Source organism: Equus asinus, chromosome 6 (assembly GCF_041296235.1).
Source record: "Equus asinus isolate D_3611 breed Donkey chromosome 6, EquAss-T2T_v2, whole genome shotgun sequence".
In the NCBI taxonomy this organism is placed as follows: Eukaryota; Metazoa; Chordata; class Mammalia; order Perissodactyla; family Equidae; genus Equus; species Equus asinus.
Genome location: NC_091795.1, coordinates 8,742,898 through 8,767,286, shown reverse-complemented (window position 1 = coordinate 8,767,286; position 24,389 = coordinate 8,742,898). Strand labels below are relative to the sequence as shown.

The following is a 24,389-nucleotide window of genomic DNA, read 5'->3' as shown; positions in this document are numbered from 1 at the left end:
TTAAAATGTTTTTATGTCAAGTGTTTTGGGCTTTCTTTTAAATTCTCAAAAGCTCCACCTGCTTTACTTTGGGGAGTGACAAGGACTCAGCACCCGGCACAGACCAGACACTCCGGCAGCAGGAAGGCCCAGCATCGCCGCAGACTCATCCGGGGAGAACGCGGCGATTTCCAGCAGGCGCGGAGTCCTGCTCCTGGTGCTCTGTGGAGAGAAGCCCGGACTGCTGCGGGGCATGGTGTTTAAAAGCCCAACGGTATTTAAAATCAACATTGCTTTTAGAATTTTGCAACCTGCTTGTTAATTTGACCCACCTTACTCAAAAGGATAGCTAGGAATTATTAATAGATGTACTCTATAAATAAAGGAACTAACAAAACTAAATTAAATCTATTACCTATAATACAAGGACTCAATATTAAGAACAGCAAGTATAAAAGAAAAAACACAGTCAATCACTGTTACTGACAAAGGTAAAAACCAAATTCCCTCACACAGCTCTCAAGACAATTTATTCTAATTTTTAACATAAATTTTAAAAATACTTTGTATGCAAACTGAGGCACACCGATTTTACGATTCTCATTATGTCTGTGTCTACACTTCATGCTATGCAGGGAAACCCAGTTCAAGAAAATCACAGAGAAGGGCCAGCCCTGTGACCTAGCAGTTAAGCTTGCCACGCTCCACTTCAGCGGCCTGGGTGTGGTTCCTGGGCACAGACCCACACTGCTCTGTTAGGGGCCATGCTGTGCCGGTGGCCCACATACTAAAAAACAGGGGAAGATTGGCATGGATGTTAGCCAGGATGAACCTTCCTCACACACGCACACATAAAATCACAGAGAAATTTTCACTTAGGGCAAAAAATTGAGTTATTTTAAAGAGTATGATTTAAAATGACTGTCCTTTTCCAATGAAGAAAATATTAAAATGCTAACCACTCTGTCATAGTCTCTACTAGGCTAACTTGGTTTCATAAATATTAATCAGCTATTACTTGAGAGAAATCTTTTTAGAACACAATTTCTCAATCTGAAGTCTGTGGGTCTCCATGGAGTCACGAACAAGTTTCAGGAAGTCCAGAGGGGGAAAAATCCTTGAAAGTCCACATAAAATTGTATGTCCATAGCTTTCAAAAATCCTCCAAAGAATTCAAGACCCCAAACAGGTGAAGAACCACCATTCACAATCCTTAAAAGCGTGGAGTTGTAAGAGGCGCATTTGTTTTAGAATAGGGATAAATTCAGTCCCGGAATGCTGGGCACAGAAAAAGTGCAGATCCTTCACCAGGAGCCCTGTTATCCTATTCCATGCACTGTTATCATCCTGGATCAGACAGAACTACCATTTCCACCTCACACCTGTACACTTTATTAAATGGCTGCAATACAGTTTAGCAGGTTTTTATCAGACATTCTGATGAGCATTTTAACATGAAAGCACATGGACTTTCATCCTCAGTCCTGGGAAGAAGCATGAAGTAACCCTGCCCTCTATGTGGGCACATGCCTGTGTAACAGGCTATAACAGGCAAGCCTGCAGGCAAGCATGGACAACAAGACAGCCCACAGGCCGGTGTGCCGTGGGCTCACCAACGTGGCTTAACGAGATCAGACAGTGTCAACTGCCAGGTAGGATTTGCGTCCTTTTTTCCGTGTTTCCTAAAATCCTTCCTCACTCATCCACCAGCCATGCATCCAGCAAAGTTGGTGTCTACAGATGCATGGAGAGGTAAGACTGTGCACAAAACTTCATGCCTCTGGTAGGCAACGTGTGCATGACATACAGGGAGGACCAAGAGAAGAGGGCCAGAGACGGAGTCCCAAAGGAGGCAAGACCCAGCTGACCAGAAGCAGGAGGGGTCCACCTGGGACCAGAGGGCAAACAGCCGGACCCTACTCGTGCAGAAAGTGGAGCACCAGGCACCTGCAAGACCCTGGGAACTTACCCAGATCACAAAGACTCAGTCCCGCAGGACAGGGCAGAGGGAGAAGCGGCATGCCCACAGAGCACAGTCACCAGAGTAAAGGCAGGTCTCTTTTCTAAAATGCAGACATCTATTTACTGAGCCTCTGCCACAGCCAAGCAACACGTGAGGCAGGGCAGCAAAGGCTCCTATGCCTGGTGCCCTGTAGACTGAAGGCTCTGCAGGACCTAACAGTGACTGAAAATGGGGTTGGGGTGAGTGGGGTGTGAGGGGTATCTGCATTCTCCAGTCTCCACGGATAAAATCCAGCTTCCCAGGGCCTGCAAGGCCCCAAACGGTCTGCACTTCAGACCTCCTGAAGCTGAACCTCTGTGCAGGGATGGGGCATCACACTTGTCAAGTGCCCCAGGTGAACCTGGCCGCTGGGGAAGGTGGAGAGCCTCCACGCTAAGGGACCTCAAGACTGTCACAGCCACATCTCACCTATTGCCCACCTCTCTGTCCTTATAGTCCAGGATCAAGACATACCTGTCCCATGTAATTTCTCCAATTTGCCAAGCCTGTTCCTGCCTCAGGGCCTTTGCACTTCCTCCAAACAACCTCTTCATCTGCCTCCCTCTCTCTGTTCATCCAGGTCTCAAAAGACCGGGTAGCTACCTCAAAAGCTACCTTTCAAAGAGATCTTCTAACCAATCTCTCTGGAACAGCACCCCCACCCCCAGTCCTCTTCCTTCCCCCCCACACTCAGCCTGCTTTCTTTGTCTGAAAACAGCATTTATCACTAGCTAATATATCTACTTATCTACGAGTCTGTTTTCTGTCTAATTCCCTCCAAGAAAACGTAAGCTCCAAGCGGACAAAGATTTTCTGTTTGGTTCACTGCTGTCATTTATGGCGTTGAGATACATGCATGTAACATGTGCTCACAGACACCTGCTGAAAGAACGCACAACGGAATCTCTCCCAAATGACTGGGAGTCGCCGCTCTCAGGCAGGAGTCGGCACCTCTTCTCTGCAACGGCACACAGAGGACACAGTTCAGGCCTTGTAGGCCATTCAACCTCTGGAGCAGCTACTCGACGCCGCCACTGCAGGCTGACATGGTCATAGGTGACCTGTAAGAGCACAGCTGTGCTCCCACACGACTCTGTTCAAGGACGCTGAGAGCTGAACTTCGTGTCATGAAATTCCATTCTTTTTTTGACTTTTTTCAACTATTTAAAAATAATTAAAACTTCCTTAGCTCAAGAGTGGGCTGGATTTGGCCTCTGGGTCATAGTTTGCCATCCCAGCTCTAAGAGACAGCAGAATGAGGCAGCGCAATCGCAGCCCAGGGAGTTCTTGTCCTCAAGTGCCAAAGAGCCAACAGCCACCCACATATAACACACAGCAGAGAAGCAAAGGCTGCAGCCGCCCCAGCCCTCGGCGCGGAGAGGAAGAGGCAGGACAGTGAGCCCCGTGGATGGGTGGGGAATGTCTGCCGGGCTCTGAGGGAGAGGGACAAGGCCAGCAGAGGCCCCTGGACCGCAAGTGAGGCTGAAAGGGAGGGATGGGCTGGGACCGCTGTGTTCTTAACAAGCTCCCAGGGGATTCTGTTAATGAGCCACATACGGACACCACTGTTTCACCTTTTGTAGCATCCCAAGACAGCCGGGTTCTGGCTGCTAGGGAATCAGCCACCACTCAGTGTGATGAAGGGCAGCTTGTGTTTCAGCATCACAGGAAGCAGGCAGGTGAGCAGCACATGGCCAAGGGAGAAGGTGGGGAGAGAGAAGAAGGCAGAGGCAGGCCTCGGGAGGGTCTCAGGCCAGGTGGTGTATCAGGGTGAGGTGGAAGAGGCCAGGCGGGGTTGTGACACAGGTGAAGTCACAAGACAAGAACACCAGAGATGGAGGGCAGCTGGCGGAGGGGATAATGGTCTGGGATATGCACACGCTCGCTTCGAGGCATCCTCCGGTGACCCAAGAAAAAGACGTCTAACAGGCGAGTAGAAACGGAGGCCAGAAGCCTCTGTGCACCCTGGCTGTGCACGCTGGAGGTGCAGGTGGGGACCCCTGAGGCTAGCAGGGCGAAGGCTCATTAAACCAGCGCTGACCTCTGCATCCAGCCAGGTGGAGGCCAAGCCCTGGGGGATCTCAGGATAGGCAGTGCAGCAACATCAGTGCTCTAACATTTACCCCAGGCGGGCCTTCCAGGCTCTGCTGTTCTAACCACAAGGTCATGTTACTACCTCCCCTTCACAGCCCAAGACCAGAGCCAAAAGGAGTAGCATGTGACTTGCTCAAGGTCACACAGCCACACCTGGGCCAAGACTTCCAAGTGTGAGCCTCATTCCAAGGTGTGTGTGGCCTGCTCAGGGCTCCAGAGTCATCCCCATCTCCATGCAAAAAAGGCATCTTGTTTTTCCCAATCTTGTCCTCTAAGGGAATCCCCTACCCTCAGAGGCTGTGTGTGACATGAGCTCAGACCAGAACTGAGCAACATTAACCTCAGAACACCCTTGGGGGCGGGGCGGACAAAGCCCTCAGAATGCTGAAAACACGCCGCATTTCGGAGTGAAGGGCAATTCCGCCTTCCACTTCTGAGGTCAAGAACACTTTAATTTAGAGAGGTATTCAAAATAGAAACCCTGTACAAACACAGGCACCCTGAGCTCATCTAAAATGACTATTATTTGCAGAGAAAGTTCCAGGAATGCTAAAGTATGACGCAGCTGCACGCATTCTGCTGTGACTCTGTTTACTGTTCTTCTCGAGATTTTCTAAGCGTTAATCGCAACAAAACGCCTCCACTGAGCTATGACTCGGTTTTCCTGCCAAGTGCTCGCTGAGAAGCTGTACAGTGTCATTGTGCGTTTTACAGAAAGGGGACCCTCCCTGGGAGCACTTTTAAACCTGGTCAGAAAATTCTTTGGCCTCCCATCAGGAGGCGGGGTGTCTGTGTCCTTCCCTCGAATCTGAATCCAGCGGACTTGTGACTGCTGTGAACACAGGGAAGAGCAGAAGTGACACTGTGACTGTGGAGCTGGTCATTAACAGGGTGCACTTCCACCTCGTTTGCTGGGACGCTGGCTCCTGGAGCCCTGGGCCTGTGGAAGAAGTGTGGCCACCCCGAGCCTAAACAGGCCACCACAGGGCCTCTGACAGCCAGTCCTGGCCGAGCCCTCCTCAGGGGACAGACTTGCCCATGAGGAAACTATCTGGAAGTGGATCCACCAGCCTCAGCTGTGACTCATCCAACTGAAGTCCCAGACGCCACGAAACAGAGAACAGCCATCCCCATTCAAACTGCCGACCCACAGAACCCGTAAGCATAATAAACGGTTGCTGCTCTATACCAGAGTTTTGAAGCAGTTGGTTAAGCAGAAAACAGAACCTGAACCAGAGAATACAGACGGGTATGGTCCCACCCCTTTATCTCCCGATGTCCCCATATTCCCAGGGCAGCCTGAATCGCCCAGGATACGGGGCCAGAGGCAACTCCTTCCCACCCAGCACGTTCCCTGCAAGTGTAGAGCACCCTTCCTCTGTCAAGGACAGCTTTGCACAGAATGTCGCCTGGGGGAAAGTGGGGATCAAGGCTGAATCCTGGGGAAATCCCACCACCCCGGTCACCCATGCTGCCTCCCTCCATCTGAACAAAATACGAAACGCACCTGGGAAAAGTGCCCCATGCTCACCACCCACGACCCGACAATTCTAGGCCTGGAAGAGAGCAAATATTTGACTCACCTTGGGTAAAGTCTGAGAGTATATAACTGAAATGTTTTCAAAGCAGGTAAGAATATGCATGATTCTTGTAACAAGAAAAGCACCAAAAGATTTGTTTAAATGGATCAGAAGGTTCAAGTTAGCAGATATTACTATTTTTAATTCTTCAAATAAGAAAGGGGATGCACAGAAGTGAGGGAGCGCCCCAGCCTCCAGTTCCCACTAAAGAATGAGCTGCTAAGGGCCAGGCAGCAATAACACACCAGAGAGCAGCGGGCCCTGAAAGGGGCCCCCTGGCACCCCCCAACCCAAAGGAGCGAACCCCAAACCCCAAATCCTGCCCAGCCTCCTGGCCTGCGTCCACCCTGAGTGGTTGAACAGGATGAAAATCGTCCCAGATCAAAGGGCTACCTGGGGCCCCGAGCAGCCTCGGCAGACGTCCTGCCCTGCCACACCGCCCTGCTCCGGGCCCTCCCTGAGGAGAGAAGTAGAAGCAGGCGCGACAGCCGTGCTTTCAGCTCCCTGTGTCCCAGTGGCCGTCCCCAGCTTCAGCCATGAAGCACGGGCCAAGTGACTCATACCTCCCCACAGGCTTACCTCATAAAACCGCACCACATTCCCTGGGAAACATTTTTGCCCCAAGACGTTCCTTTTTATAAAGAATGGTTAAAAATCCAAGAAACTGTGGGCTTGGCAGACGACATCTGGTCCTTTAAAGAGTCTACCTGTAAAAATGTCACTACTAAGCGAGAAGGGCAACTTTGAAAACACATGTAGGAGAATCAATTTTTTGCTTTTTAAAACTATACACATTGCAAACTACACGCACGTATATTTATTCACAGAAGCAAGGCTGGGGACACGAGGTAAGAGCTTTCTATAATTTTGTGTTATTTTCATTTCTACGACTCACAGGAAGCCGGTTGGAAATACCACATTTTGACACAGTCTGTGAGACGCTGGTGTGTTCTGCCCAGTGCAGGCAGGGCAGCGCCACAGCTGCACGGTTTAGGGCGGCCTATGAAAATCCCCCTAGCTGGGGAGGCAGAAAAGCCTGGGATCCAAACCACCGACTCAGCCACGACCTCAAGGATATCTGCCATTCTGCTTCCAAAGCCTGGAGGGGAGAGACTCCTTCCACAGGGACCCTCTGGAGGCACACAGGACACGCAGCTGTGCAGACCAGAGCCACAGCAAGTGTCTCCCCAGAGCAGGGGTGCCTCCGGCACCCGGGAGCTGACCAGAAGTGCAGATCCTCAGGCCCGACCAGGCTCCCCAGTCAGAAACTCTGGGGTGTGGCCCAGCCACGCGGTTTTAACAAGTGTTTCCGGTGACGTGGATCCAGCCACAGCCCAGGGACCTCTGCAGCAGACAGCACACCTTTGTCCTCCCAAGCTCAGAGCCCTAAGACACGTGTTTTGTGAAGATACCAGTGAAACGATGTGGAGGTGAGCCCTCTCCAGACACCCCCGCTACTCCAGGCACCATTCCAGATGTCCCCCTCCCTTCCTTCCCAGGCAGCTGGCAGACCCTTACAATTCTTCCTTCAGTGTCCCCCTCCATCCCTGGGCCAGCCCCCTGTCAGGCTCTGCCACTGCATTGACTGGACAACCTCTGTCACTGTCCTCCTGTTTCTGCCATCTCCACGTGGCGCTTCTCCCTTCTCACCAGGTGACTTATCCTGAAAGCTGTTGTTCCTGTCATTGTCCTGCTTAAGATTTCCAACCTCTCCAAACTATTTTGATGGCCCACTGTAATTATCAAAAAGTCCTGAGGGACTGACCCTGTGGCCTAGTGGTTATATTCGGCACTCTCCACTTCGGCGGCCCTGGTTGGTTCCTGGGCACAGACCTACACCACTCATCAGCAGCTACACTGTGATGGCGACCCACAGACAAAACAGAGGAAGACTGACAAAAGTGTTAGCTCAGGGAGAATCTTCCCCAGCAAAAAAAAAATCTTGAGCATATACCCCACATGTATGTATATGTAGCACTGCATTATGTTCATTATAACACAGAAGCAGAAAATTTAAAAGAATGAGGTAAAAAAGTATATATAAATATATACATGGAAGTCCTTGAATGTCTTTCCACAATGCTCCATGTAGGGGGTTCCATGGGCCCACCTCCCCCACCCTAATGCCAGTCCCACAGGATGTGTTCTGCTGGCCCTCACCCCCAGCCCACCCCCAATCCACCTGTTTCCATTCCTCCAGCAGCCACAGCAAGCCGGGCAGCATAGTCCTGAGCACACCCAGCCCTCCCCAGCCTTGCTAACTCCTGGAATGACTTTGGGTTTCTGATATCATCTGTGTGGCTCCCGATTATAGAATCACCAGCGCCTGATCAGAGATCTCGTCTCTCATGCAAAGCGCAGTGGCGCTGAGATAACACTTGTTCAGCACTGGGTCCCCATGAGCTTGACCGGACACACTTAGGAGCAGCAACTCTGCAGGACATTTGCTCTGCACAGCAAAGCCCTGGCATAACCACGGCATCCGACTCTCCCTCCTCCTACAGGTATCCAGCGCTCCCTCCTCGGCTCCCCCAGGCACCAGGCGCAAGAGTGCACCAGGCTCTCTCCAAACACAGGCCAATCCCCCTGCCATGCTGCTGGGCAGGACGGCTGAGGGACCACAGCCGACAGCCCCCAGCCTCATCTCCCACTACTCACAGTCTCCCACACTGCAACACTAAACCCCTCTGTCCGAGTCCACTGCACTTGCTCGGACTTCAACCCCTGGCCCTGCTCTTCCCCTTTTCACAAAGGCCCTGCCCCTCCACCTCCCCCAGTGGCAGGCTCTGTTCTGTCATCTTTCCAAACCCCGCGTGTGCCTTGCCATCTCTCAGATGCCCTCTCCGACCCCTTCCTGGTACCCCTGCAGAGCCTTACACTGCTTCTGTGTCTGCCTCCACACTGAGGTCAGGGTCCCTGTCCTATTTATCCTGGACATTACTGTGCCAGATAAATACTGTACCAGAATGAAGATGAAAATAAAACTAACACAACTGACCTTGAGAACCCAAGACAGTCTTTAAGGTAAAGCTTTAAAATTCCACCCTTGTGCACTGTTGGTGGGAATGTAAATTGGTGCAGCCACTATGGAAGACAGCATGGAGGATCCTCAGAAAATTAAAATAGAACTATCATGCAATCCAGCAATTCCACTTCTGGTATATATCCAAAGCGAACAAAAACACTAACTCAAAAGATGTCAGCACCCCCATGGTCACTGCAGCATCATGTACGATAAATAGCCAAGATATAGGAACAAGCTGACGTCCATCGATGGACAAATGGATAAAGAACATGTGGTATATATACATACACAATGGAATACTCTTCAGCCATAAAAAAATGAGCAAATCTTGCCATTTGCGATAACGTGGACGGACCTTGAGAGCATTATGCTAAGTGAACTGTCAGAGAGAGGAAAGACAAATACTGTATGATCTCTCTTACATATGGAATCTAAAAAAATCCCAGAAAAAGAGATCCAGCCTGTGGTTACCCAAGGCAAGAGGGGGTGGGGGGATTGGAGGAAGGTGGTTGAAAGTTACAAACATCCAGTTACACGATAAATAAGTCCTAAGGATGTGGTGTACAGCACGGCGACTGTACTGACACTGCTCTGTGACATACATGAAGGCTGTTAAGAGTAAATCCTAAGAATTCTCATCACAAGGAAAAAAACTTTCTTTTTCTTTTTTTGCTTTCTCTTTCTATTGTATCTATATGAGATGATGGATGGTAACTAAACTTATTGTAGTAATCATTTCACAATGTATCTAAGTCAAACCATTATGCTGTATACCTCAAACTTATACAGTGATGCATGTCAATTATATCTCAATAAAACTGGAAAAAATTCTAAATATTGAGTTACATCCTTAAGGTGCTTCACTCTTAGTCAAGAAAGCTGTAAGAACAACAGTTTGAAGGAACAGAATTCTCCCATCGGAAGCCCTCAGCCATGCAAAGCCTTCCTTTGACTTAAGTGAGGACATCCTAGGATATCCACCTGCCACGAGTGCTAAGCAGGCATTTAGATGAACTCAGTAGACATCTGCACTGAGAGACTATCTCCATATATTAGGCAAAAAAGCAAATCACAGAAAAATCAACGGTATAAAACCACTTACGTTTTAAAAGCACCTAAATATATTTTATGAACACAGAATGCAAAGGAAACTATCTAGATGATTCATACAGTACTAAAGTGTCAACCAGTAACCCAGGGGAAGACATATAGGGTTAGCTGGAAGCGCAGAGCGGGGAGAGGGTCTTCCAATGCTTCCACGTTGTTTGGATGTTAAAATTAGGAATTGAGACCAAGCCTCAGAAAGAGAGGGAAATATCAATACCTCTTGCACCTTACTATCCAAACTGTAAACTACTCTTAACCACCAAATACCTTAGGTTCCAGCTTCTTCAACTCAACTCAGGACTCAGAGGCAACAACGTATCGAAAGAAAGCTATTTGTAGAACTTCCCTTACCCGTAACAATGATGTGACTACTTCTTACAATGGAAACTAAGATATATTCTGTCAGCAAACCTTGACCTAAGAAAGTCACTCCCGCCTCTTCACAGCAGGATGCCAATAAATTTGTAAACATGTTCCACTCAAACATACTCTCAAGGATGTGGTGCACAGTATTACTATTCAATAAGTAAACATTCAAAAACCCCTTATCTGAAATACTAGACAACAGCATCAATTTGGAGAAGCAGGTAGAAAGAGAGAAAGCAAGCTGTCGACCACTCCTGATCTGCAGAAAGCAAAAGTGCATTTTACTCTTCGAATGACTAGACACAAACACAAACGACAAGAAGCTGGCTCTCCTTGCTCCCCTCCAACTTCACAAACACAGTAGATGGTTGGTGTGATACAGAGAAAAAGCAGCCACATTATTTCTTTTGTTTTTTTCCACTTAAACAGATGGAGGCTCAACCTAAGGAAAGTGGCAATATTTTCTCTCAAACAACAGGAAATGAAATAGACCTCCGCCAGGCTACCAAACGAATGCATCTCCTTAGTTTTCTGATGGAAAGAAGGAACAGATTCATTAAAGAAAAGGAGAGCAACACGGGGGACTCCTTCCCAGAGACCCCAGCCTCAGCCCGGAGGGCTGCCTGGAGAGAGGGCTGAGAGCCGCCCAGCCCTGCCTCCTCAGGATGCACACCGAAACTGACCCTGTGCTCTGCCCTGGACCAACCACTTCCCGGTGGAAGCACAAGTCAGGAGAAGAAGGCACGTCTCCAGCCCCACGCACGGAGCAGGCCACTCGATACACATCTGCTGCCAAGTCGACGATGAATCTGCTGAAAACTGCTGACAGCGACAGCTCTGCTGCAAACACTTCCTTTCCAACCAGCTTCGAATGAACACCACTGATGATAACGGTTGATGGATCTATTTTTAGAATGCTTACGGCAAAGAAAGCCAGGGAAAAAAAGGGCTTAAAGAAAACTAGCTAGGAAGAAAAAGCAAATTCAGACTCCCCACTACAACCTCCAGCGGAGGGAGGAGCTATCATGTAACCAAACCCAGAATGTGAGGATAGGACACATGTCAAGTTATACTAACTTCTTTTAGAACGTAGAACATTATGATTAAGAACAAGATGGGAAAAAAATGTGTACATATAAGGATTAGGGCAAAAGGCAAAGGGAAAATTTTTCAAAAATGGAGCACAGCTTTGGGGTTACTTTTGCGGCTTGCTGTTGTAAAGTTGTTTTGTTATAATATACTTGCTATTGGATCTTTACTTAGAATGCTAAAGAGAAACTTGATAGAAATAAAATTTACAAAAAATGTACAAAATCTACATCAGAAAAATTATAAAACTTACTGAGGGGCAAAACAAAAGATCCCACTAAATGAAGACATATCACTATTTTTGTACAAGAAGACATTTTAATATGCTAAAATTATGAGGATTCTGATTTTATCTTCTTTGCACTTCATTCTCTACTTTTTCCACATTGAGCACATTTTCCTGTTTCCAAATTCTTTTGTAATTTTTAATAATGATGGTTTTAAGCTGGCCTTTTCACCTTGCTTTTAAAGGGGTGGAGAGGGAAAGGAGGAGACGATCCAGGAGGGCCACCTCCAAACCACAGGGCCAGCTGGCAGGGACAGTGCGCTCACCGAGACAGAAGGACCCCGTCCACTGGCATGCCACAGCCAATGTGCAGGAAGGTGTGACACCCCACGTGACAAGGGCCACTGGGCGCTTTGCGCTGATGTCCCACCGGTGGCGTGGCCATCCACAGACACGGAACCATGGGGAATGGCTGTGTCTGTAGGTCACCCTAACACACTGCAAAAACATCAGCCTTCTACCCACAGCGTTTATCAGTGATGGCAAAGTCCAGGACAGCGGAAGGAAAGGGGACGTGGGGGGGACTGGGAGTGAGGGTGGCAGTGCAGAGGGGGGATGTGCTGGGGGGAAGTGGAGGAGCCTGGGGCTATGGGGGCTTCAGTGCAGACAAGCTGACAACCAGCCACCCGGGCCCAGCCCACTGTCTCCTCATTAGCCATGCTGGAGTCTAGGGAAAGGGGAGAGGGCCCCTACTACAGGGCCAAATGGGAGGACCAAAGGCAGCCTGACCACCCACCAAGAAGACAAGGGTGATGCCCCGATACCTCCGGTCCCGCCACCGTGCAGCACTCCATCAAGGCTGCCTCAAAGTGTGCCCTTTCTTTCAGGACATGTTTCACAAAAGCCTACACCCAAGCTAAACAATGGTTTGGTGCAGCCTTGGGGTTCCTCCAGGCTCCTCTACACCACCACCGAATACCACTGTAGCCACACTAAGAGCTGGGGCAGGTTGTGTAATTACTCTGTGCCTCAGTTTCCCCATCTATAAAATGGAGAGACCATCTCCCCCTCACGCTTTGCTGCAAGACAGTAGGATGATCAAAGTAGGTCACTCTTGCTGGGGGAGGGGGGCCGGGGCACAAGTGGAAGCCTAAGGAGGACCCAGAAAGCCTGGGGGGTGGGAGGTAGGGGGGTGGGAAGGCTTTCATTATATTAAGCACGCAGGATAGAAATTTTTTCTTTAAATAATTAAGATGTACTGGGACTAAGAGGAGCAGGGCATTTAAAATTAAATTCGATACTACATCATCAAAAGAAACTAAGAGGAGGAAAAGAACTAAGACCCTGATTTGGCTACATACAAGTTTTGCGGCAAACCACTGCTGATGAGGACCCCACATCACTCACAGCTGATGACCATTTCCACAAGAACTGTCGCTGGCCCCATGACGAGTGTCAGATTAATAGGATTCTCTCACTTGATTGCGACTGAGCTGTCCCACACCTTCAGTGTTCTGTTGCTGATACAACACACTGTCTGCTCGTATCTTTAAAAACAAATAAATAAACAAAAGCTATGTCACCTACGTTACGTGTGCCAACTGAATTCCAACTTAGAAACGGCATGTTTTGTTTTCAATTTCTGAAAATACCATAAAAAAGTGCAAAGATACTAAGAATAAATTGCAAAATCTCACCACTCTAACAAAATTGTGTTCATTTTCCAGAACACTCAGACTCCTGAAAATGACTACTATGAAGGGGTTCAGGTGTTCCCTGTGTCACTTTACTTCACTTATTTTGGTTAGAGCAATAAAAAGCTTAACCAGAAAGTAAAAGAAACTGATGGGTTAACTTGAAATTCACTCCTTGCCCTTCTAAATGAAAGGCAGACAGGGAAAACCTTGGCCCACCCTGGGAGAAGCACCCACTTGCCCGCTGTCACTGCCCCTCCCACCTGAGGACCGTCCCTCCATCAGGTTACACTATGACACCCACAGCTGGAAATAGTATTTTTTTCCCAAGTGTCTCCTCAACTATAGCTATATTCCTTTAAAGAAACTGTTTCAATTCCTCATAGTATCCTTTAAAAGGGATTATCTACAAGGCATATCCATTCTCTAAGTGGAAAAAGATGAAACAGCAGGGTGAGACGACTTGTCCCAAGTTATGGGATGAGTGGAACCAGGGCAAGTGAAACCACCCCTTCCAGATGAGAGGCAACCCTGAATCACCCACCCCTCGTCTATCCCTCAGAAACTCTGAACAGCTACAAGAAAAGCACTTGAAGCAGGCATTAACGTGGGTTCAGCACACGTGGGGAAGCTGGAAACTGGCCTTGCCTATGAGATTCATCAAAGTCCTTCAACTTCACAACAGACACGCTCCTGATCTCTTGGCCTACACAGCGGTCACACACACCAGGGGTAAAATCCACCAGCATTATCTCCAAAAGGTAGGGAGATGCACAGAGCAGAGTGCTATATTCAGTATAGAGAGGACACCCCAAAACGCAAAACTGATTCTATCTGGCCCTACCCTAATGTTTGACTGTTTAGGGCATGTTCACCAGAATCCCTACCACCTCATGAACTCTCATCAAACGTTCACTCATCTCACTGAACAAAGTCCGTGTCGGGTCAGACGTCAGGTTCTGCCCTCATGGACCCAAAGGACTTCCGTTCCTTGAGCCCTGTCCCCTCCATGCCTAAGGTCAGGGCGGGCCCCTGCCTCCAATTCCACTGGCCATCCTCTAAACACCACTGCCCGGGCCCTGAGGGCGTCCGCATTCCTTCACAACCCCTGGTCTCATGTCTCACTGAATACCTTGACCAGTTCCTTAAGAACTACATGGGGAAACAGGAAAACTGTTGAAAATAAAGATCCGCAGGTCTTATAACCTGTTTCTTACCCTCAGAACAATTCTGACACCAAATGCGTGGGGTTTTTCCACACAAACAACCAATTCTCCCACTCTCTGGACACAACTAGGTGTCCAATAATCCAATCCTGACACTAACGACCTGGTGTTAGCATCAGACCCCACAGGTTAAGGGCAGGGTCCCACAAGACTGCTCCCCACCTCAGACGCTGATGTCAAGTCCCAGAGGCCACCCAGACTTGTGACGAACTGGCTCTAAATTAGGGGTTCCCACGATCCCCTCCTTGGGTTCAATAATCTGCTAGAATGGCTCACAGAACTCAGGAAAACAGTTTACTTACAATTACCAGTTGGTCATAAAGGATACAATTCAGGAAGAGAGAAATGGAATAGATGCACAGGGCAACACACGGGGGAGGGACTGGAGCTTCCACACCACTTCGGGTGCACCACTCTCCCAGTACCCCCTCATGTTCACCAACTGGGAAGCTCACATCTCACTTTCAAGAGTTTTCAGAGAACTCAGTCCTCCTCCTGGAGGTTGGTGGGAGGGGCTGAAGTGCCAACCCTCTAAGCACATGGCTGGTCTTTCTGGTGACGAGTGCCATCCGGAGCTACCTACGGGTCCCTCCCTGAGTCACGGTATTGGCATAAACTCAGGTGTGCTCAAAAGGGGCGCATTAGGAAAAATAAAAGACTCCTATCACTCAGGAAGAGCTTGGTGCCAGGAACAGAGACAAAGAGCAGATATATTTTTTCCTATACCACACCAGGCACGAGAAAACAGTTGCGGTTTACTTCATAAAGACCAGGTAACATCCCCAATATATAAGGAGTTCTTAAAAATGAGGGGAAAAGACAACCGAAAACTCAACAGAAAAATAGGCAAAAACCTGAACAGTTTTCAGGAAAAGATAGGTTAATAGGCCTTAAACACTGGAAAAGATGCTTAATGACACTCATAATACGAGAAATGCAAATTAAAACAAGGAGGTACCATTTTTCGGATTGGTGAAAAATTCAAACATTTGTCAGCACACTCTTGGGGAGGCTGAGAGGAAACAGCTGCTCCCCCATCGCTGACGGGAGCATGTGCACAGGCCCACGCCCTGCCGAGTATTCGTAACAGCAAAATATCTGAAATCACTTAAATGCCGCCCATAGGAGATGGATCAGATAAGCCGCAGAGCGCACACACAGGAGTACCACGCAGCTGAGAAACGGAACGAAAGCGATCTGCTCCCTGACACGGAGGGCTTTCCGGGAAATGCTGAGCAGGAAAGGAAAAGAGTCTATACGGTACATTACCTTTTCGGTAAAAATGAATAACTGTGCATGTATACACACAGACTAATGCCTGTACCTGCAAAAAGAAATGTAGGATGGATAAAACAGGCTAATAAAAATGGGAACACGGTGGAGAGGCCGGAAACTTGTTGCAGTTTCCAGCCTCTGAATATAACTTTTTATATAATTTGACTTTCAACCATGTAAATGGTTTACATACTCTAACAATTAGAAAGAAAAAAGCAAATCCTAAAATTGAACACAAAAAGAAGAACATGAACCTACCTTGTAGGAGGCATAGGAAAAAAATTCCTTTAAGCGGCTTTTGAACACAACACTCGAAGTGTACATTCTTAGTGGGCTATAGTCTCAGGACCAAAAGAGCTACGAAGAAATTCTGAGTCTTCTTAAGTTTGTTGTTGGTGGTGGCAGTGACGGAGTAATTCTGAAACTGTCTGTATGGTAGCAGTATGGAGCAAATGGGGTTTTTACTGATGTTAGAAACAAGATTTTCATTGTGGGGAAATAGGAATCAGCACTATGGAATGGGGAAAGGTATGCAAGAAACCTGTTATGATTCAACTTGGGGGTATCGGTCGGCATAAACTCATGACTGGAAAAAATACGTACATTTCCAGGTTCTGTCTGGTGAAAGAGGCAGAAGCAGTGACACTTCAACAGCAACGGGCAGGCCAGTGCTCAGACCCTCACTCCTAAACGTACTCCCCCAAAAAGAAGCAGGGCTCCGTGGAGAAACACCCGATTGCAGGTTTGGGGCAGGGAAAGAACAAGATGACCTGGAGCACCTGGGGATCAAGAAAGTGCTCGAAGACTAAAAGAATCTGTGAGTCCACAGTGATTTAAACAAAGGGGTGGGCGTGTGAGTTGGTTGGTGGTCCCCCAAAAATATGTCCTCATCCTAATTCCTAGAAAGCAAATATGACCTTACTTGGAAAAAGGGTCTTTGCAGATGTAATTAAGGACCTTGAGAGCAAAAGATCATCTGAGATTATCCACTTGGACCCTAAAACCAGTGATAAGTGTCCTTACAAGGGACACAGGGGAGATCTGACAGACAGAAGAGAAGGATGCAACGTGACCAGGTGTTGTACCAGAAAACGCATCTGTGAGAGGAGGGATGCGCGACAGGCCTCCAGGCTTCAACCCAACACCGGCGACAGTGGGACACCCCCGGCGCAAGGCAAACCAACAAGCATTAGTGTAAGAAATGCTTGACCGAGTTTAATCATAAGGAAACAATCAGATAAACCCAGAATGTGGGACATGTGACAGGACAAGAGGCCTGGGCTTTTTTAAAAGGTAAATGTCATAAGAAACGAAAACAATTTAGAGACATAACAGGCAAATGCAACACGTAACCTCTGACTGGATCCCAGATTTAAAAAAAAAACCCACAAAAGGCTGTAAAACACATTTATGGTACAACTGGGACAAATTCAAATGCGGACTGTACAATAAATGGTAGTTATGTTCATTTTTAGAGTATGATAATGGTGATGAGATTATTAGAAGAATGCCTTCACTCTTGAGACACATATTAAAGCATTTAAAGTTTAAATATTATGTCTGCAACTTTCAAATATTTCAACATAAACAAGATATTAAAAACACAGAGAAAGAGCAAATGTGGAGAAAAAGAACTGGTGACTGCAGGTGGAGGGTTATTTGGGTGTTCACTGAGTTATTCTTTCAACAGGAAGAACAGAAAACAGGTGTGAAATTCCTAACACTTTTTTGAGGGTTCAGCACAATTTCCAGGTTGCCTCCCAACTCCAGGGAGGGAGGGAGGAAGAGGCGGGCTCCTATCCCCGACGCCCAGGCAGGGGCCTGGGGGTCTGCACCCACCCTGTGCCCTCTGATTCCCAGCTCAGGCTCATCTGGAAACACCACCCATGCTATCGGATCTTCCCTATCTTTTCTCCCTGGAGTCAGCTGGCACCGGGAGGGCGTCTGAGTCGCTGTGTCCCCTCCCCGGCCGCAGGCCAGCGAATGTTTAATGAGTGAATTTATGAGGCCATCATCAGTCATGTGGGGCTGATTAGATTCAGGACAATGCTACTCCAACCCAAGGCCCAAATCAGAGAAGTCTTATCAAACAGGCAAAGCTAACACTTATAAAACATGCTTTTATATGGTTTTCAGGGTTTAATTTATTCTCTTTTCAGTGGAATAATGGGAACAAGAAAGAAAGGTACCACACAAAAAATTTTTTGTAACTATATATGGTGACAGATTTATTGTGGTGATCATTCACAATATATACAAATATAGAATCACTATGTTGGACACCTGAAACTAATAACAGGTTACTTGTCCACCATATCAATAAAGAAAGGTACCAGAAATAAAATGTCATTAAAACAAAATCCATCATGCACCAAAAATTAAATAAACATTACTAGATGTCACAACTCTGGTCTCCGAGAGCTGGAGGTGAAAACATATGGCTCCTAAACTCCACTAGAATGTCTGAAAAGAGATTTCTTTTTTGCTCTTAAGGTATAACCCTAGGTGGACAGGGTAAAGGGAAATCAAACGCTGCTGGAAGGTGAAAAGAAGATGGACGAGGACAGAGGAACTAAGTGAACCTGAGGAGAGCACTGGGAAAGGCCGGGCTGAAGCCGGGCAGGGTGGACAATGGGCATGCTGGAGCGCCTGGAAATGGAGGGACAAGGCAGGAGGCTTGCCTTTCAAATCTGTCCAAACAGCAGCATGACTGCCAGCTGCACTCCCCGCCAGGGCACAAGATGGGCAGCTCCATCTCTGCAGAGGGTAGGACAGGGGTCTGGGACTGGGGAGTCCCCGGCCAAGTGGGACGACGCGCAAGGTACTGCTCAGCCCGGCAGCCCTGTCCCCACTGGGCACCAGACATCAGGCAGCCGGGCTCCCCGCCAGCAGGGGCCTGGGAGAGCCGCGGCACCCCAGCTGGGGACTGACAGTGCTGCGGGCGGGCGGGGGCCCAGGCCACTGTGGCGAGCAGTGCACCCAGCGCAGGCCCGGCCCCAGCGGCCACCCTCACCCACCGGCACAGAGCACTGGGGCGTGGTGACCGGGGAAAGGAACACCGGACAGACAGCACCGCCAAGAGAAGAGGCCTGCACCAGGACCACATTTTCTCAGTTTAAAACGCCAAGAGCAAAAGAGAACTCTTAAAAATGAAAAATGATAGCAAAAATTTAAAAATTTTTAAAAATCACTAGAGGAGTCAATACAAAGATGAAGAAGTTTCTAAGTTTCCAAAAGGTACAGCAAAACCTTAAAATGTCAGAATAGGAAATAAAAGGACTGGACAAGCCAATTCTATTTCAGCATAATAGTAATTTCAGAAGGAGAAAATGGAGGGGAGGAAATAACCAAAGAATAATTCAAGAATATTCCCAGAACCAAAGAATAAGAGTTTCTGCATCACACAGCTCAAAAGTGGCCAGCAAGAGGCTGCAGACGCGCCACAGCAGGGGTGGGCTCCTGAACACTGGGCACAGTCAGGGCAGGCTTTGTCAAGCTGTGGCCCCAAGCCACCCGAGACCCTCAGAGGCTTAACCCAAAGACGCCTCTTCAAGCTCATGCCACTCTGCGGCCTGGGGCAGGGGCTCTGCACTGAGCGCCACCATCTTGAATGCTGCTGGTCATCAAACCAGAGGGGAAAAACATGTTCACAACCAAACCCTGGGACCCGAAGTGAGCCGGGCACCCCACGCAGCTTCCAGGCACAGTGATCACACAAGGCCACCAAGAGTGAGGCGAGGCCAGGGGCAGAGAGCTAGAAATGTATGGGGAACGATGATTACCATGGGCAAAAAGATCTGCACCCTTTCAGAAGGAGAACCCCAGCCCCACAGAAAGAGACTGGCCGGCCACTCCCATCAACACTAGATGCCAGAAGGGAATGGAACAATGCCTGAAAATTCTGAAGGAAGCTTTTTCTAGAATTCTCCATTATCAATCTATCAATTAAGTGTGAAGACAGAAAGACACTTATGGACAAAGTCTCACAATTCTCCCGTGCACATCCAAGTGAAGTTACGAGGAAGTCATGGGAACAGATCTGTGATGGGCAGCTCCAGGCCAATGGCGGGGGAGGGGGCGCAGCGGTGCTGAGGCTGGAGGCACAAGGTCCAAAGGCTCTGGGGGCCCTTCTTCCTCTGTGTCCCAACAAAGGTCCTGATGCTTCCCAGAATCTCAGCAGGAAGACACAGACAATGACAAAGCGTCTGGAGTTGAATCAGTAACAGTACATAGCAAAGTATATTAAAAAAGAAAACAAGCCAATTAGTTCCAGGGAAAACAAAAAGTAACATCCAGCATGGCTCACTACGGAGAGCACTTTACTCACACACATAAATACTAAATGTTGAGCTCCTCAAAAGGACACCACATCTACACGGGGGTGGGGAGCATGGGTTCAGAGGAGAGGAAAGAGAATAAACAATCTTTTCTCAAAGAAGAAGGTCACTAGCTAATATCCATAAATGAACAACCGAGAAGCATACGATTCTACGGCACAAAAACAAATATACCCAAATACTGAAATAATCAGCTAAGAGAAGTTAAGCACTTGCCTCTGGGCAGCGGGAAGAGAGGCGGGGGCTTCTATTCTGCCTAACAAACCCTGCAGAGGCTATTTGACTTTTTAAACTTTGTGCATATTAAAAAACACTAAAGGTAATTGGAGCTGCATCTCTGCCTAGGGAACCGCCTAGTAGGTTGGCACGATTTTCAAACAATCAGACCTCTGAGCTCTTCCAATGAACTAATAGAACTGATCTAAGCAAGTGCTACAAGCGCTCAAACACCACAGACACAGTCCCTGTCTTCAAGGATTGTGAATTTTATTGAGATGAAAACATATGCACGGAAAAGAAATCAAGTGCAATGCAAGCCGGCATAGGCTCACTCCCCTAGGCGGGGTACAGAAGGCTTATGTGACAGCAAGAAGGGAGACTCTCGGCCAGGGAGGCAAAAAAGACTGAGAAAGGTGTACGGAGGTGGAATGAGAAAGACTAGAGGAACCTGAGAGGAACAGGGAGAGCATTTCTAGAAGGTGATTGGCTAACAGTGAGGGTGTGTAATCTGGCAGCATGGACAGTTTCTGCAAACAGAGGTGAGATTTTACTCATAGGGAGGACAAGACTATTAATAAAGAAGAGCAGAGACTAGAAATCACAGGCATCACTGTTGACTTACACTTTCAGAGTCCTTGCACACCGTCAGTCAGGAGCCCTGTAACGTTTTTCCTGCAAAGTGTCTCTGATTTACCATCCCTGCTCATTAGGAGCACTGCTTCCACCCTAGTCTTAGACCCCCCCAGCTGAAATCTCCACTTCAGAAGATGGCCCAAGGCCACTCCCAGGCCTGCCTGCTCGCCCCTAAGTACCCCGGCAGCCTCATCACTGTACTTCGTTTTCCCACTCCAACACTAGCCTCCTTTGCATTCCTAGAATACTCCGTGCTCTGGGCTGCCACAGGACCTCTGCACATGCTGCTCCTTCTGCAACACATTCCCTCCTATGTCTCCCTATTAACTCCTTTATATCCGCCAATTCTCAGCTTAAGCCTCAATGCCTCGTGGAAACAAACGTCCCTGATTGCTCTAACCCAGGAGTCCCTGTCATAAGCTCTCACACATTCGTTTCCTTCATAACAGCCTGTAACGTAACCTGCCTTTGAGTGATTAATCCAATTCATGGCCACCTCCCCTTGTGGGCCAGTGGGGTCCCCATACCGCAGCCACACTTCCCAGGTGAAGCTACCAGAAATACAAATTGTCAGGCACACCAAGACCTGCGGATCTGAAACCTGAGGTGGGAGGCAGCACTGTGCCGAAAACCCTCCGGGTGAGGCGGATCCACACTCCAGCTCCAGAACCGCTGCCTGACTCCATGGGGCACAGCACAGGCGTCTGCACTCCCTGGTGTCCCCTGGCACCAAAAACAGCGACAGACAACAGTAAGGACTCCATAGGATTTCCTGATTGAATGAATGGTGAAAAACTTTCCATGGCTCCCTAGATCCCCTAGTCAAAGCCCCTCTGTCTACCTGTAGAAGTCCCCATAATCAACACTGAACCTGCTGCAGACCTGGCTTCTAGCCCCCAGCACCCTGGCCTTTTCTGGGTTCAAAACATGGCTCTCTATAGCTTATAATCTGTGTGAACATCTGTACATTTTCCTAATTTCTCTTGGCCTTAATTTCCTCACCTCAAAAAATGGGAATAATCATATTTCCTATTTCCTAGGATTGCTGAGATAATAAAATGAGAAAGGCTCATGCCTACACATATATGGTAAGCTCTCAACAAATTCAGGTATAATTATTATCATTGTCATAACAATAATTATGCAATTTTAAGTGGTCTTTCCTCAGGTCTCAGCTTTCTTGCTCCAGACTGACCACACACACTTCAGACTAGCTCTTCCTCCAGGCAAAGGACTCACATCTAACACCCATTCTGGCCTGAAAGCTCGCCTAGCAACCAGCAGCCCTGCTGGTGCTTCCTAGTTCCACCTCCTGGAAGAGCTGGGCTGGACCAGACAGGCTGGCTCTTAACCACACGTCTTCCTAAAACTCCGCTGAAGTCACTTTCCTGAGTCCACGCTCACCTCGGGAAGCAGATCTTGGTAACCCAACTCGTGAGCAGGTGGTTTCATTTCAGTATGTGTCTGTCTGGTGGCTAGGATTCAAACGGAACTCACACTGGGAGCTATTTCTGGTCCACTTTGGTACTTGGTAAGGTATTAATAGCAGCAATTAAAATACATTCCCATCGAATGGATCTTAAAAAGAAAAAGGACGGTTTCTGCCTCTAAGAAGACACAGGGTCCACCACCCGCCTGCAAATCGCCCCTCCTGCCCCGTCTCGGGCAGCAGCGGTGAGGAATGACAGAAACGAGAACGGCACGCGCCAGCGCCGCCCGGGTCTCCGCGCTGCGCCTCGGGGCTGGGCCGGGCCGCCCGGCCGGGAGCGCCCACCCGCCGCGCCCCGGGGACCCCGCGCCGGACGCCCGGGCGCGGTGGCGGGCCGGCAGCACTCGGCTCCCCAGGAGTTAAACGCTGAGTAATTTTCCCGCGGAGCACACAGTGGGAGCCGGGCTCTGCCAAGGACAACAGTATTTTTATCCTACTTAACCAACGCGGCGCGCGGCCCGGCTGTCCCCAGGGTGTCCCCGCGCCGCACGCTCCGAATCGCCGGCCGGACCCTCTCCAGCTCCCGGGCGACGTGGACAGCAGTGCCGGCGTCGGGGCGGGGGACCGGGCAGCGGGCGGGGGCCGTGGCGCGGGGTCGGCCGAGGACGGCGGTCACCGCGCAAGGGCCTAAGCGGGCGAGGGGCTGCCACCAAGTTGGCCAGCTGCTCTGCCGCGAGAGTGGAAGCGGGAGAGGGGTCCGCACCCCGGAAGAGGGTGGGAGCGGGCAGCGCAGGTCCCGCCGGCGAGGGAGGGAGACCGGGCCGCACACCGCCCGCCGCCCCCGGCCCGCGCGGCGCCCGGAATGAATGGGGCTCGCCCACCGGCCGCGGCGCGCACTCACAGGCGACGTAGGCGAGCAGCGCGACGCTCAGCAGCAGCTTCATCCTCCTGCGGCTGACGGCAGACACGAGGCGCAGCAGCGCCTTGCTCACCATCCCCGGGGGCCGCGCCGGTCCAGGGCCCTGCCGCGCGGGGGCCCGCCTGCTGCACAAAGCGCGGCGGCGGCGGCGGCCCCGGAGAGCCCCGCCCCCGCCGCACGCCCCGCCCCGCCCCCGCCGCCGGTTTCCTGCCGGCCGGACTACCGCGCACGCGCGACCCCGCCTCTGCCCCGCCTCCTCCCTCGCCTCCCCACGCCCCGCCCCCCGCCTCCTCTCCCCGCAGGCGCAATTGCCGCTGCTCGCCCCTAGGTTTTCGAAGAATGTGGCTGGGAGGGCGGCGGCGCGGCGCATGCGCGCCCCGCGTGTTTTGCCGGAGCCCTCGGGGCTGCAGGCGGAGGAGCGTGGCCGGCCCGAGGGCGGGGCGGCGGGTGCCGGTCTCCGGACCCTGCCAGGCGGGTGGCGTGGTGGGCGCCAGCGCGCTGCGGTGGGAAGAAATGTTTATGCTAAATTGGGCCCTGTGTTTGAAGTTCTTTGAACTCGTCCCTCACAAAGTTGGCTGGTCTCTGCGCTGTTTTGTTGGCTTCTTTAGTTACAGTAGGCAGCGAAGAGGATTAATCCCCTAAACGCTGCTGAAGTAGAAACCGGGTGCAGTTTTTTCTCTGCTGTGATCGACTGGGATGTCTTTCTTTAAAAAATAAAGAGTTTATTATTATTATTGTTACAAAAAAGTAATGCCAGTGCTATAAAATTAGGACAAACTAGGAAAAGGATGAAATCGTGCTTTGTCTCTGCCTGGAGAAAAACCCTGAACGTGTCGTCATGTTTGTTTCATTCCAATCTTGTTGTCGAGTGTACATATTTTAACATAGTTATGGAGATGAATTGTGTTAGTGTACTCACTGCATATATAGTACCTAAATTTACTTCTTCGGTAAGCATTTATTGATGCCTGTTACAAGCAAGGAGGTATGTCAAAGCATGCACAGATACCAGAAGCTCATCATCAGAACCACAGAAAGCTGGTCCCTATAGAGGAGAAATGATGATACACACAGATCTATGTGATGCCAAGTCAAGGGAGACCCCAGAAAGTGACCGGGAGCTGCAGGCTAAAATCGCTAATCTTCAGCTACAGAGGGAAATCAGAGCAGCCAGCAGTGTCTCTGACCT

General features: G+C 49.4%; 1 protein-coding gene across 11 annotated transcripts in view; it reads right to left on the bottom strand.

The window, feature by feature from the left end:
- The window catches only part of UXS1 (UDP-glucuronate decarboxylase 1), a 96,065-nt gene extending 72,676 nt beyond the window's left edge, over positions 1–23,389 (bottom strand). For 2 of the 11 annotated variants that reach the window (XM_044773080.2, XM_044773081.2), the window contains exon 1: positions 23,183–23,388. In XM_044773080.2, the coding sequence (XP_044629015.1) occupies positions 23,183–23,276 (94 nt within the window). In that variant the 5' untranslated portion in view covers positions 23,277–23,388. Of the gene's footprint in view, positions 1–10,836; positions 11,153–12,875; positions 13,016–23,182 lie in introns of those variants that run through there. The other 9 variants (XM_070511544.1, XM_070511545.1, XM_044773086.2 and 6 more) reach the window with 9 other exon arrangements.
- Positions 23,390–24,389: the final 1,000 nt, after the last annotated feature.